Raw genomic sequence first — 16,305 nt, 5'->3', positions numbered from 1 at the left:
TCTCCAGCTCTCCTGGAGCCCCCTCAGGCCCTGGAAGGTTCTAGAGATTCCATACTTTGGACATAGTAAAAAATCCCAGTCTGCTCCATCCACGAGTGGTGAAAATTCAGACCCAACTTTGTTTATTGGGACTCAAATTTGTTAATTCAAAAAAACCTCAATTTTGCTAATTCATACTCAGTTTTGGTAATTCAGACTCAATTTCGCTAGTTCCAACTCAATTTTGGTAACTCAGTACCTCCTTGAACAATGCAACTCTTTGGGACTTCCAACTTCCATGCTGAACGAGCACTCCCACCACCTGGAAGAGAATTAACATTTCCAGAACTGGGAAAATAATTAATATTTATTTAGTTATTTATTTATTTGTTTGTTTGTTTGTCTTTTCAAATTGCAAGGGGAAAAAAGCCTAAACTTGAGCTATTTGCCCTCAGCCCCACAGGGTAGGAGAGGCTCCTTCCATTGAGGAAGGCAACATTTTTAAGGAGAAAATGGAAAATTTGGGCTTTTTTCCTAGGAAAAGCATAATTTCGGATGTTGCTCCTTAGTTCTAACCACATCCTAAAGTATCCAACTTGTAGATTTTATTTATTCATTTATTATTGAATTTATTTACATTATTCATTCACTGATATTTACTTAGGGAAGTTTCATGGCTTTAATCAAGATGGAATTTTTTTTTTGCACTTCTCTTTACCGAGCAGCTCTCCTTCCCTTGGGAAGGGCTCAGCCAATTCCCAGGAATCAGCACCACCGAGCTGGAATCACGAGGATGAACCAGTTGGAAACTGCCACAGAACTAAACTCGGAGGCACGAGCTGAGCTGGTTATTTTTTTTTTTTTTTGTGTTGAAATAAGAGCACAAACAATGCTTACACCCACAAAACCCCTCAATGTTTGATGCAGATCCTTTTCAGGCAGGGGAAAACCAAAAAAAGAGCTCGATGGGCACGACCAGCCCGACGTTTCTGCCCAAATTAGTTGCTCATAACCTCAATAAACTATTTTTAATTCTGAATTTTCAGCAGTTTCTCCTGCCTGGAATTGAACAAAGCCTGGCAGGGAAGTCAGGGTAACTTTCCTTTGTGGAAAAGCAACAATTCCAAGGTAAGAAAAGGGGCAGAACCACAAAGTTTGGGTCAAAGCTGCTTCTTGCAAGCAGAAAGGGACTGGGTGGTCTTTAAGGTTCTTCCAACCCAAACCATTCCATGACTCTGGATGAGGTCTCCAAAATCCCTTCAGACCTTCCTGATTTCCACCACGTTGGGAGCACCTGAGCTGAGCTTGATACAAACCCAGCAGGTGAAGGAAAAGGAGCTTTTCTATCATTCCCTCCATCCAGCAATCCCATAAAACAGCAGCTTGGATTTTCCTCATCTGTGGATTCCTGGACCTCCGTTGCCAGGAGGGGATTTCCAGGAGGGCATTCCAGAATGCCAAGAAAACAGAGCCATGCCACGGATTTTGTGTTACCAATCACATCTCAGGCAAAACTGAGAAGTTTCCATGGGGTGAGATGCAGAAATAAGAGAAAAATTAAAAGTTAAGGGGTTTTTACTCCTTAGGCAGAGACAAGGGGGAAAGGTTATAAGTGAAAAGAGGTTTAATGGGAGATTGGGAATTGGGAATTCCTGGAATTGCCAGAGCAGCTGTGGCTGCCCCTGGATCCCTGGCAGTGCCCAAGGCCAGGTTGGACACTGGGGCTGGAGCAGCCTGGGACAGTGGGGGGTGTCCCTGCCATGGCAGGGGTGGATGGAATCATCTGGAATCATCTCTAAAGTCCCTTCCCGCCCAAACCATTCCAGGATTCTCTGATCAACCAGCAAAATGTGGGCGAAGCTGCTGCAGACCCTTCCCAGCAGATTTTTGGGAATGTCACCGGCACGCGGCGCTCCGAAGGAGCAGCAAATGTGCAAATAAATCTGTAACTGTTCCTTGAGGCTCAGCAAAGCGCCAGCCTCACGCCAAAGAGGCCCCAAAAAATGAGGATGTGATCAAACGACCCGAGATGAAACAACTTTTGTCCTCAGACTCCTCACAAACAGTCCCTGCCCTCCCTCACTAATTATATTTTCAAAGTAATAAAATGCAGTTCAGGATCTCAAGCAAGGCCTATTTGCATTTGTCAGGTTCAGTTGGGTTTTTTTCCCCCACCCCCTCCCTGATCAACCCCAAATTTTCCTTTAATGCCTCAGAACGTTTCTGCCTCCCCAATTTCCAGTGGCTCAAACACCACCACTAAATACATCGAGTTCTGCTCCATTTTCTGCACCGTTTTTAGGCTTTGGCAGGACAATTACAGACCCCTGGCTGCTTCCCAAGCGGATGCAGGACACGGGGAATGCTCGGATTCGTGGTTGCTGATGGCTCTGTCCGTGTTTATCCCGTGCCAACAGGGCCATGGAGCAGCAAAACCCCAAATTTATGATTTTAACCTTCACTGAGCAGCCAGAACCCCCCCAGGGCACCTTCTGTGCCCTCCCCAGAGGAGGTTTGGAGTTGGTTTGGATGTTCCCCTTCACTTTTTTCAGCGATTTTGTTTTGAGCTGTTCACGGTGAGCAAGAGGAGATGTGGAGCCCTCGGGGCAGGTGTTGGAGGCTTGGAGAGCTCAGAATCCATCCTGGCCCCTGCTCCTGAGCACCCAGAACGGGAAATTTCCCATCTGCCAATACCTCCATGCCCAGCCACACCTCACTTCCAGGACCCTCCAAAATCGCTGGGAATTCTGTGATCTCCTGGGTCTCGCTGAGAGCTGGGTCAGAGGGGCCAGGAAACCTTTCCTGGTTATCCAGGAGTTCCTGATCCCTTCCTGTTTCCTTCCAACGTATGAGAAAAAAAAGTCTGTGATCCTGGGAAAGATTCTCCACCTAATTTTTAGGGATAATGGACTGCAGAGATGCAGCAAGGAATTGGCCAAAGATCCCAGAATTCCATGATTGATTGGGCTGGAATAGACTTAAAGGATCATACCACCCCCAGCCATCGGCAAGGACACCTTCCACTATCCCAGGTTGCTCCAAGGTCCATCCAGCCTGGCCAAACCATCCTGGAATGATGTGATAATGGATGAAACAACAAAATCTGCTCCAGTACCCCACATGGGAACAGCCCTGCAGTCCATGTTTATTTTAATCTGGAATTCCGGCCTAAATGGATCCGTTTACTGCCCCAAACCCTCATTCCCGCTGAATAAAACCCCACAGAAATCCTTCCCTGCTGTCTCGGCAGTGACTTGTCCACTGCTATCAAATCAAGAGAAGGAAAATCCAGGTTTTTATCCAAATCCTGAATCCAAGTTTTGTCTCCGAAGAGACACCAAATCTTTGTTTAATTTGGCTGTGGGCAACAAACTGGGGTCTGCCTCCAACATTCTCCAGGATTCCCTCAAACTCCATTATCCAAACAGTTTAACAACTGTCCAAAGGATCTTTGTCACTGGTGATTATCCCAGTGTGGTCAATTAACTTCATTCTTCACATGAAAATACATTTTGACATTATTCTGTGGATAGAGAGCAGGAAAAACTCGGACTTGTTGTTGCCAAAAATTGGCATTTGCTGTCATGGACCAGGAAAATATTGGAGAGGGAAACAACAGAGAGGAAATGACAGATTTCTGGCTTAATTGTAAAACTTAATTATGAATAGAAGAGCCAAACCACACCCCAAATAATGGAGTTTGTAGATATCAGCTCGGCATAATCAAACTGTAGCATGGAATTCTGGGATGATTTGGGTTGGAATAGTCCATAAATCCCATCTAATCCCATCACTGCGACCTCCCACTGTCCCAGGCTGCTCCAGCCCCAGTGTCCAACCTGGCCTTGGGCACTGCCAGGGATCCAGGGGCAGCCACAGCTGCTCTGGCAATTCCAGCCCAGCCAGGAATTCCCAATTCCCAATCTCCCATCCAGCCCTGTCCTCTGGCAGTGGAAGCCATTCCCTGTGTCCTGTCCCTCCAGCCCTTGTCCCCAGTCCCTCTCCAGCTCTCCTGGAGCCCCTTCAGGCCCTGGCAGGGGTTCTGAGCTCTCCCTGGAGCCTTCTCCTCTCCAGGGGAACATTCCCAGCTCTTGGAGCAGCTCCAGCCCTCGGGGCAGCTCCGTGGCTTCCTCCAACACATCCCCACCTTCCCTGCCCTGAGAAGCCCAGACCTGGATGCAATTCCAGTCACAAGGACCAGTCTGGGTTGGAAGGAAATCTAAAATAATTGAAAAAAACATTTAAAAATGGAGTCATGAACTAAATAGTCCGAGTTTTTAGGGACGACACTCCAACTTGGCCCACTCTCAAAATTCAAATTCCTTAAACTGGGCATTCAGAATCATGGAATTGTTCAGCTGGGAGAAGTCCTCTGAGATCACCATGTCCACCCCCTCTGTGGTCACCACCAGGCCTTGTCCTCATCCACACATTTTGGGCGCACTTCCAGGGATTGTGACTCCATCCCACCCCTGAGCAGCCCCTTCCAATGCTTCCAGAGGGAAATGGATTTGTAGGGAATTCCCAAAGCCTGGCAGAAGGCTCACACAGCCTTGTGCATCTCTGTGCAAACTCTGGGATAAGAAATGCTGGCTGAGAAAGGCCACGGGGTGGGATGGACATTGCTGAGAGAGAAATGGAACTGGAACAAGTCTCAGATTGGCCTTTAAACAGAGCAGGTGCTCTGGGGAACAGAGCTGTGAGAGGGGCACTGCAGCAGGACCCGCGGGGTGATCCAGAGGATTGGCTTTGAGGCATTGACACACGGTGTGGAAAAGCTGCTGGGCCAAGACACGCCTGTAATGGACTGGAATTAGGGAATAGTTTGGGTTCTGATGGTGATGGCAGGAATTGTAACATCTGTGCCGCCCCACCCTCCTCATGGGACTGAAAATGGAATAAAAGTCTGTAAAACCCCTCTCAGGAGCCCCATCTCTGGGTCAGGAAAGGGATAATCCCACAACTTCCCAAGCCATGAGGAGAAGACTCTGGGATAACAGAAAATGCCTCTTCCCAACCGTTCCCTTCACACTCAGAGACAGGCTGGAAGCAAACTCCTGCTAAAAAAAGCCCCACGTTCCCAACATTCCAGCACGAGCTCGTTCTGCTCCTGTCAACACCGCCGGAGATGGAAGTTTTTGAAATCCCAAACTTCCAGCAGCTCCCCGAACAATTAAGATGTCAAACGTCTTCTCCTCAAGCATCTCCAAACTTTTAAATATCAAGTAATTATTTGGCACTTCCAAGGCCAGATGCATTCCCACTTCCAATTTAAATGCAAATCCCACGGAGAGACTTCAGGTTTTGTCTCTGCTTTTAGAAACCGCTGCTAATTTTGCAAAGAAAAGGATTTATTTGAGTTTTTTTTTTCCATTCCTGTTTTTTCCGCGTGCGAGGCTTAATTAGCTCCCAGCTCCTTCGGAGCTGCTCTTTTGAAGGAGGGGGAGGTTTGGGTTCCTTTGAATGGTGAGAATTTCAGTTTACAACTTGCTCCGAACCTGATCCGTTCGGGAGATGAAGGCGAGATCAAAGGGGCAGAAACTCAGCGTGGTTCCTCTTTTAGCGGCTTTCGGAGGGAAAGGTTCTACGGGAACGGCGGCTCCGGAGGAAACTGGGGGTTGGGAATAGATCACCTCTAACAGATCACCTCTAACAGATCACCTCTAATAGATCATCACTAATAGATCACCTCTAACAGATCACCTCTAACAGATCACCTCTAATAGATCATCACTAATAGATCACCTCTAACAGATCATCACTAACAGATCATCACTAATAGATCACCTCTAACAGATCACCTCTAACGGATCATCACTAATAGATCACCTCTAACAGATCACCTCTAATAGATCACCTCTAACAGATCATCACTAATAGATCACCTCTAATAGATCATCACTAATAGATCATCTCTAATAGATCATCACTAATAGATCACCTCTAACGGATCATCACTAATAGATCACCTCTAACAGATCACCTCTAACGGATCATCACTAATAGATCACCTCTAACAGATCACCTCTAATAGATCACCTCTAACAGATCATCACTAATAGATCATCCCTAATAGATCACCTCTAACAGATCATCACTAACAGATCACCTCTAACAGATCACCTCTAACAGATCATCACTAATAGATCACCTCTAACAGATCACCTCTAACGGATCATCACTAATAGATCACCTCTAACAGATCACCTCTAACAGATCACCTCTAACAGATCATCACTAATAGATCATCACTAATAGATCATCTCTTCCAGCACAAACCATCCCGTAATTCCGAGAAATACCTGGTGGGATAAATATCCTTCTGATAAACCCTCCCACACACGTGGTGCCCGACAGGCTCCTCACGAGGTCCTCCAGAGCAGCAAATTCCCTTCCAAATCAAATTCCTGCTCACAGAAATTCCAGGAGGTCCTACTGAAAGGGCAGGAGGATCAATAAACCATCTCTGGTTTTATGGGAGAGCCTTTTATGAACTCATCCACGACCCCCCAGCCTGGGAAGAGCTCACAGGCGCGAGCCTGTGGCAGATAATAAAAATAAATGGATTTGTTCAACTCCAAAGCTCCACTTTTCCCCACACTCATTCCCAGAGTTGTAAAGTTTTAGGGAGCACACTGGGAATTTACGGCTGCAGGGACACTCTGGGTGAGCAGGTCAGGTTTGCTTGGTTAAAACCTTTTGAAGTCCCATCACTGAGGGCGTTTCTCCACAGAGGAGACATCTGTGAATATTCGCCAAGGCCTTTGGGATTCTCCAGCCAGGAAATAAGACGGAAAATCAGAATTACTGAGGCTGGAAAAGCCCTCAGAGATCATCAAGGTGTTATCCCAGCACTGCCAAGGCCACTGTGGACTCACATCCCAAAATTTATTCTATTTCCCCACTTGCTGAAAGCTTTTCCCATTATACAGAGAAGAAAAAACGGATTGAAAAAAACCCTTCTCCTCCAATTTAATGGAAAATCCAACATTTTAGGATTTTAGAATTCCCAACCCACCCCAGATGATTCCACACATGCCAGACCCCCATCCCTAAATTTATTCCATTCTCCAACTTGCTGGGAGCTTTTCCCAGAATACAAAAGGGGAAAAAGAAAAAAAAGAAAAAAAAATATGGAAAAAGAAGTCCCTTCTGCCAGTTCCCTGGAAAAAACAACATTTTAGGATTTTAGCATTCCCAACCAGTCCCAGATGATTCCAGGCAGTGACCACATCCCAAAAGATGATTCCATGCCAGACCCACATCCTGAAATTTATTCAATTCTGCTTCCTGGGAGCCCTTCCCAGGATACAGAGAGGAAAGAAAGAATGGAAAAAAAGCTCCTTGTGCCAGCTTCATGGAAAACCCAACATTTTAGGATTTTAGAATTCCCAACCAGTCCCAGAAGGTTCCAGGCAGTGACCACAAGTCCAGAAGTGCCATCGCTCACGTTCTGCCAGGAGTGACCATCACTGCTGCCACCAAACCCCAGTTCCTCCTCTGGGATGAAATTCCAGAGCCTTTCCCATGCTCTGGGGCTCAGCAGCTCACGGGGGCCCTGCTCACATTCCAGCTGATGGGATCTGGGGACATTCCAGAGCTCCAACCAGCCTTAATTTTATCCTTTGCTCCTCTAAACCCCGAGGGAAATCCCTAAAAAAAAGCTTTGGGATAAAGAATAGGAAAGCAGGAGGAAGGCAGGTGTAGAGAACAGAACCGTAAGATTTTCATTCAATTAAAAAAGCAACAAAAGTTCATTAATTTCCCAATCTGAGCTTCCTCCTTCTATTTTTATTCCTTAATTTTTTTTAGCAGCCACTCCTACAGTTCACACTTGGTTTTTAAAGGGATAATCCAGAGGTACTTCCAGCAATTCTGGCCTTAAAAGGGATTTCCCAGGAGTGCTCTTTGTTCAGGAAGAGCTTTTGTGCTGCTGCTGAGCACAGCCATTATTTTCTGTTCCAACTGCCAGGGAATCCTACCCCTTGGAAAAATTAACTCCGAGGATGAGGCTTCCACTTCCCAGACAGTGAAAGTCCCACAGGCAGCGTGGAATGGGAAATGAAAATGTGCTGCTGCCACAGGGGGAAGGAGGAAGGGATCCGATAAAAGATGGGAATGGGAGAAGTTGCTCAGGAGGGAATAAATGGAACAGGATGTCCAGGAATGGGCTGCAGACCCCATTCCTGCAGGGATTTAAGGACCTGTGGGTGTGGCACTTGGGGACACGGGGCAGTGGTGGCCATAGCAGTGCTGGGAATGGTTGGACTTGATGGTCTTGGAGGATTTTTCCAGCCTCAGCCCTTCTGTGGTTCCATGATTTTCACACAGCCTGACACCCTTCCCAACTCTGCACTTTAAGCCCTGGAAAACGTTTCTGTGGCTCTCCCTGTGCCCCAGCCTGATGTGCAGCTCCTTCATGGACGTTATCCAGAGTTTTCCTGTCGTACTGGATGGAGGAGCAACCTTGGAATCAGAGAATCCTGGAATGGTTGGGGTGGAAGGGACCTTAAATCCCCCCCAGCGCCCCCCCTGCCATGGCAGGGACACCTCCCCCTGTCCCAGGCTGCTCCAGCCCCAGTGTCCAACCTGGCCTTGGGCACTGCCAGGGATCCAGGGGCAGCCACAGCTGCTCTGGCAATTCCAGCCCAGCCAGGAATTCCCAATTCCCAATCTCCCATCCAGCCCTGCCCTCTGGCAGTGGGAGCCATTCCCTGTGTCCTGTCCCTCCAGCCCTTGTCCCCAGTCCCTCTGCAGCTCTCCTGGAGCCCCTCCAGGCCCTGCCAGGGGCTCTGAGCTCTCCCTGGAGCCTTCTCCTCTCCATGGGAACATTCCCAGCTCTCCCAGCCTGGCTCCAGAGGGGCTCCATCCCCTGGAGCAGCTCCATGGCCTCCTCTAATAAATCCACACCCTCCTTGTCCCCAGCCCCTCTCCAGCTTTAAGTCAGGTGCGGTTCACAGCAGCCACAAAAACACAAAAATATCCAGAAAAAAATCCTGGAGAGGCTTCAATCATGGAATGAAGCACAGAGAACAAAGGGACACTTAGATAAAGACACTGAAATTCAGAGAAATTTCAAGGGAAATAATTTCCTCGGAGCCCTGCTGGGCTTTAAGGGAGCTGAACTTTTATTTCTGGGTCAGATTGGGATTATTATCAAGTCCTGGGATTCGGGGTGGGACAGGATGGGAACTCCATTTACCAAACGCTTCTCCTGCCTGGCTTGGAAGTTTCTATTTCCAGCAAATTCTCTTCTCTCCTCAGCTGCTGTGTGAAAATCCTGACCCACAACAGCAAAATGAGCCAGCGAGAGAGAGAAATGAGTCAAAATGCTGAGAAATAAACACACAAAGCCAACCCAAACTCTGCCTTTCTCTTGTATTTCACCCCTCACCTCAGCATCACTTCCAGCAAAAATAAATCCAACTCTGGAATGGAGATCTTTTCCCACTAAAGGAGAGCTTTTCCCATTCAACAGAAATAATAAAGGGGAAATAATAAAACTGTGGCTAGGAAGGAGCTGAGCTTCATTTATTTAACAGGTTCTTCTCGTTGTGGTTGCTTCTCAGCATTAACAGGGGCACAGAGCAGAGAGGGAAAAGCGAAAACAACCATCTCGAGTGTTTTAATGAGACTTTGTTCAACACTTTGCAGCGCCCAGGCATCATCTTCTATAAATAAAAATGTGAGGGGATATTATTATTATTTTTATTATGATGCCATGACTCATGGAATTTGTGTCTGCAGGGATTTAGGGATGTGGCTTTTCCTCAGGGCTGGCTGGTGCTGGCTGCTGGGTCAATTAAAACACTGAGGTTTCTTTTCACCCCAAGTCCTTCCTCTCCTTTTCCCTGTCCCAAGCTGTTTTTCACTCCCAATTCCTGCTCCCCACCTCATCTCCATGTAAATCCCAGCAAATCAATGTTCCCGAGCCTCGGAATGACAACAGAACCTCAGAGCCAAATGTCAGAAATTCAGATTCAAACACAATATTCCAAATGAATCCGTGCCCATCTCCTGATCCAATCCGGGCTGATCCAGTGCTTCCTTCCTGACTCCCAGGACAGAAATGGCCCCTAATTCCTCATCCTGCTGCAGAGCAGGAGAGGTTGGGAATAAGAAGTGAGCAGGGTTTGTGGCTCACATGCAATATTCCCACCACTCCCATCAGAAATTACCCATCAGTTTTTCCCGATTAATCCCAGGTTATCCTTTCACGTTCCTATCGCTTGGACTTTATGTTTCACCGCCATTCCCAGATTAAATTGTGGAAAATGAGGTTCAGAGGGAGTGTTTGGTTCAGGGAGGTGAATCCTCTCTGATGATGCCAATCAGCCAGTCCAGCTCTGGATCCAAACCAGTTGCCTGTGTCCCAGGGATTTTCTGGAACGGAATAAACAAGCAGGGAAAGATTCCCTCCAGCTGGGAGCAGTTGTTGTGCAGGCCCTTCTCTTTTATTTTCACCTCAGACGGGCACTTTTCCTGAATTTTCCTGGAATTAAAGTGCAGGGATCAATCTAAAGCTCCTCACCAGGGAGGACATTCCCAGCCTTAATTTCAGCTTCAGGTAAGGAGAAAGGAAGAGGTGAAGCAGGCAATGGGAACTCCAGGAGCTCGGGATGCATCCAAGGCCTTTGGTGATCATTTCACAGAATCATGGAATGTCCTGAGCTGGAAGGGTCCCACGGGGATCATCCCAGTCCTGTCCCTGCCCAGACCCCCAACAATCCCACCCTGGGCACCCCTGGCAGCGCTGCCCAAAGGCTCCTGGAGCTCTGGGGCCGTGCCCATTCCCTGGGGAGCTTTTCCAGTGCTTATTCCACCCTCTAGGGGAGAACCTTTCCCTGAAATCCATCCTGAACCTCCCCTGGCACAGCTCCAGCCCTTCCCTGGCTCCAGTCCCTGGTCACCACAGATCAGAGCTGCTCCTCAGGAGGACGTTGGAGACCACAGTGAGGTCTCCCCTCAGCCCTCTCCAGGCTGAACAAACCAATTTCACTTTGCACAGAAAAGCTGCTGCACCTTCCCAACACAAAAAGGCACCAAACCCACCCTTGTTCCATCTCAGGGCTTTGGTCCCAGCACAAGAACTCTGGGAATCTTGGAAACCAACACTGATTCATCCCATAACTGACTGGAAACCACCAGAAGTCCCGGAATGAGAGAATCATCAAAGCTGAAAGAGGCCTTCAAGATTTAGTCCAACCAGGACCTTTTGGAAACTGAGGACACCCCCTCTGTTGAACATTGATGGCTGAACCTTGAACATTGGACATTGAATGTTGAACACTGAACCTTGAACATTGAGCATTAAATGTTGAACATTGCATGTTAAATGTTGAACATTGAATGTTGAACGTTGAATGGTAAATGTTGAAAATTGAACATTGAATGTTGAATGATGAACTGAACACTGAACATTGAACACTAAACCTTGAACACTGAGCATTAAATGTTGAATACTGAATGTTAAATGTTGAACATTGAACGTCGAACGTTGAATGTCAAACGTTGAATGTTGAACATTGAACATTGAACATTGAATGTTGAACGTTGAACATTGAACGTTGAACATTGAGCATTAAATGTTGAATGTTGAATGTTCAACACTGAACGCTGAACACTGAACATTGAACACTGAGCACTGAATGTTGAATGTTGATCATTCAGTGTTGAATATTGAACACTTAATGTTGAACATTAAACATTGAACTTTGAACCTTGAACACTGAACGCTGGATGTTGAACATTGAACGTTGAGCATTGAATGTTGAATGTTGATCATTCAATGTTGAATGTTGAACATTGAACGTTGAATGTTGAATGTTCAACACTGAACACTGAACGTTGAACGTTGAACATTGAATGTTGAACATTGAACATTGAACGTTGAATGTTGAATGTTCAACATTGAGCACTGAACGTTGAACATTGAACGTTGAATGTTGAATGTTGAATGTTCAACATTGAACCCTGAACGTTGAACGTTGAACATTGAATGTTGAACATTGAACATTGAACGTTGAATGTTGAATGTTCAACATTGAACACTGAACATTGAACGTTGAACATTGAATGTTGAACACTGAACGTTGAACGTTGAACACTGAGCACTGAATGTTGAATGTTGATCATTCAGTGTTGAATGTTGAACACTGAACCTTGAACACTGAGCATTGAATATTGAACATTGAGTGTTGAACGCTGAACACTGAACACTGAGCAGTGAATGTTGAACATTGAAAGCCAAATGTTGAACACTGAATGTTGAATGTTAAACATTGAACCCTGAACATTGAAAGTTGAATGTTGAACATTGAACACTGAACATCAAACACTGAACCTTGAATGTTTCTGTCCTGCTAGATTAGGACTGGAATAAACATCCAGGAGAAAAGTCCACGGTTTCCCAACTGAACTAACCTCTTACGATGATGTTGGTGGACTTTTTCGCGGGATTGCCGACGTTGTTGTTGGCGATGCAACTGTAGGTGCCGGAATCCTCGGAGGTGATGGCGGGAATGGTCAGAGTGCCCCCGTTCAGGACAGTCTTGTCGGGCAGGACCCCCGCAGACCTCACCCATGTCAGGCTGGGCGCCGGCTCCCCCCCGGTGGTCACACACACCAAGGTGATGGCTTCTCCAGGGTTCACCACGATGGGGTCGTCCACGAGGAGCTTGATGGAAGGGGATGCTGCAAAACAACAGGAATCAGACAATCAGGGAATGGTTGGGATGGAAGGGATCTTAATGATCTTTCCATTCCGTCCCGGCCATGGCAGGGACACCTCCCACTGTCCCAGGCTGCTCCAAGCCCCAGTGTCCAACCTGGCCTTGGGCACTGCCAGGGATCCAGGGGCAGCCACAGCTGCTCTGGGCATGCAGAGGCAGGTAGGGATTGATGGATTGATGGGAGCAGAGATGGATGGATGGATGGAGGGATGGATGGATGGATGGATGGATGGATGGATGGATGGATGGAGGGATGGAGGGATGGAGGGATGGATGGAGGGATGGATGGATGGATGGATGGATGGATGGATGGATGGAGGGATGGAGGGATGGAGGGATGGAGAGATGGATGGATGGATGGAGGGATGGAGGGATGGATGGAGGGATGGATGGAGGGATGGATGGATGGAGGGATGGATGGAGGGATGGATGGATGGAGGGATGGATGGATGGATGGATGGATGGATGGATGGATGATGGATGGATGGAGGGATGGGTGGATGGATGGAGGGAAGGATGGGTGGATGGATGGGTGGATGGATGATGGATGGATGGGTGGATGGATGGATGGATGGATGGATCCATGGATGGATCCATGGATGATGGATGGATGGAGGGATGGATGGATGGATGGATGGATGGATGGATGGAGGGATGGATGGATGGATGGATGGATGGATGGATGGATGATGGATGGAGGGATGGATGGATGGATGGATGGGTGGATGGGTGGATGGATGGATGGATGGATGGATCCATGGATGGATGGATGGATCCATGGATGGATGGATGGATCCATGGATGGATGGATGGATGATGGATGGAGGGATGGATGGATGGATGGATGGATGGATGGATGGATGGATGGACAGCCCTGCAGCCACATTTGGGATGGAACATGGCATGTGTGGGTCAGGTGCCAGCACACCAGATTGGAAATCTTGGAAAAAGGAATTAGTAAAGAACATCCTTGGCATGGGAAGCCTGTTCTCCTCAAGTCAGATCCTGCCACTCATCCGTCCCTCTTCATCCACCTTCTCCACAATGAACTCCTGGGAACTTGGCTGCCAGCTGGGATGAATCCCTGGAGTTTGAATCCAGAGAGGTGTCTCCCTTGGGACATCATCTCTCTGCACATGGAGAGACTGATCAATCCCAGACAGAGGCATTTTCTCCTCTCTGGGATGTACAACCTACAGCTCACACCTAATTCCCATAATTCCCATAAAATTCCCATAAAATCCTGTGGCCAGGTGCAGTGGGAGCAGCCAGCACAGTTGATCGGGAGATGCTGCTGATCTCAGAAGGAAGTGATTAAATTTAATTCTCTTTTTTTGCCTCTCCTTTTCCATGAAATATTTCCATGTGATAGTAGAGGAGTAAACGCTCAATAGCAAGGGACAGGGCAGCAATTCATTGGAGAATACAGATATAAATAAATTAGAAAGAGTAGAAATAATATTAATATTAATAATGTTGATATTAATATATAAATAATATAAATATAAATATAAATATAAATATAAATATAAATATAAATATAAATATAAATATAAATATAAATATAAATATAAATATAAATATAAATATAAATTCACACTCTGAGCTGTGACATCCTGTGTCCCCTGTGGTGAGGGATCCACCCTTGCTGGATCCAGGCTTTGTTCCAAGGCATCCCTTAAGGTGCATAAATGATGAACCAATGTATAAATATCCATTGCTAGGCCAGTAAAAGCAGCAATTCCAAAAAAAAAAAGCCAGGAATGAAGGTGAAGGATTGACATTCTGGGCCAAGAATGCCAGCAAAAGTGGTAATAAAAAGGGAAAGGCAATAAAAATGTTACATTCCAAAATCACATCCCCATCCTTGTTATTACACCGAGATATTCCCGGGTGTTCTGCTTTAGATGGGAATCTTATTTCAATATTAAAGGAATACAAACCAAGCACTAGAGGCAAATACAGGAATCCGCCATAAAATCAGAGTGTGCTTTATTTGGGCTTCACCCAGGAGGAATTTGCTTTGTCTGCATTTGGAAAGGGGAACAAAGGAATGGGAAGAGCTTCCTTTGTACCTGTCCTGGCAATGGGAGAACTGGGAATATCACATTCATGGAATATCCTGAGTGGGAAGGGACCCACAGGGATCGTTGATCCAGCTCCAGGCCCTGCCCAGAGCCCCCAGCAATCCCACCCTGGGCATCCCTGGCAGCACTGCCCAAGCTCTCCTGGAGCTCTGGGGCCGTGCCCATTCCCTGGGGAACCTGGGCAGTGCCAGCACCTCTGGAACAGTGGAAACATTCCCTGATATCCAACCTATTCCTCCCTGGCTCAGCTCCAGCCACTCCCTCAGTCCAGCCCTTGGTCACCAGGAGGAAACTCCTTAGGAGAGCAGAGATCCACAATCCAAACCCTCTCTTCCAGTTCCTCCCAGTTATGGACCCCTCAAATCCTTCCCAGCCTGAATTCCTGGTTCAGGTAATTTAAAAGACAAAGGAATGTGGCTAAAAACCCAGACCCCAAAGCAGTCAGCTCTGCCAGCTGTGCCAGGGTCTCTCTGCTCACATCCTCTGAGCCCTTATTCCACCAGCTGATGCCTCCAGCAGCTGATGGATCCCTGATTTGGGATTCCAGCTGGGAAACTGGGAATTGTGCCATGTTTCCTGATTAAGGAGTTTTTTTTTGGGGAGAAGGTGACAAAAACAGAGACCCAGCTACAACCAGAACCTGTGGGGTCAACACCCAGCTGGCACCAGTTTTCCTCTCCCTTCCCCTCTCCTGGGTTTCATCATTTTTCCTGAACAATTCCAGCAAGGAGCTGCTCTTTGCTCTCACTTCCCATCAAACCTCGAGACAGGGAACAAGGGAACCACGGATAACCCTTCAAAAGTTGAAGAAAAAGATAAAAGCACCGACGTCAGCCCGAGCTGTGGGGCTGTTCCATGATCCCGCGGATGAAAGGAGCCCTCTGCCACCCTTCAGGAACAAAGTGGGATGGGATAAAAAGGCTGGGACACATCCCTTTCATCCCGGCACTCCAAACAGAAAGCACATGGAAATGAGGGTTTGGATATGGCACTTTCCCTTTATTTACACCACAGGTTTCGCTTGCAGCCCCAATCCCAAAAAAGCAAAGAGAAATCCCTGGGTTTCTGCAGGACAGCCACGGCAAGATGGATTTAATCTGAAGAATATTAAGAATTTCAGGAAGGTTGTGGAGGTTTTCAGCAAACAGGACTCAGTGGCGCAGGTGCAGGGTCAAACCCCTCTTATGAAGGGAATATTCACAATATTCCCGATATTCCCAAGTGAGTCTCTACACTGATAATTCTCTGCTAAACAAGAGAAGAGTGGGGAGTTACAGCCAGGGAATCCTGGAATCCTGGAATGGTTTGGATTGACTTAAATCCCACCCAGTGCCACCCCTGCCATGGCAGGGACACCTCCCACTGTCCCAGGCTGCTCCAGCCCCAGTGTCCAACCTGGCCTTGGGCACTGCCAGGGATCCAGGGGCAGCCACAGCTGCTCTGGCAATTCCAGCCCAGCCAGGAATTCCCAGTTCCCAATATCCCATCCAAATCTCCCATTTTCCAGT

General features: G+C 47.2%; 1 protein-coding gene across 1 annotated transcript in view; it reads right to left on the bottom strand.

The window, feature by feature from the left end:
- MDGA2 (MAM domain containing glycosylphosphatidylinositol anchor 2) overlaps positions 1 to 16,305 on the bottom strand; it is a 216,659-nt gene that overhangs the window by 87,162 nt on the left and 113,192 nt on the right. Inside the window, exon 7 of the mRNA XM_063399182.1 lies at positions 12,403 to 12,672. Coding sequence (XP_063255252.1) covers positions 12,403 to 12,672 — 270 coding nt within the window. The remainder of the gene's footprint in view (positions 1 to 12,402; positions 12,673 to 16,305) is intronic.

The sequence above is a fragment of the Prinia subflava genome, chromosome 5 (assembly GCF_021018805.1).
Source record: "Prinia subflava isolate CZ2003 ecotype Zambia chromosome 5, Cam_Psub_1.2, whole genome shotgun sequence".
Lineage (NCBI taxonomy): Eukaryota > Metazoa > Chordata > Aves > Passeriformes > Cisticolidae > Prinia > Prinia subflava.
The sequence above is the reverse complement of the archived record's forward strand: the minus strand, read 5'-3'. Positions and strand labels throughout refer to the sequence as shown.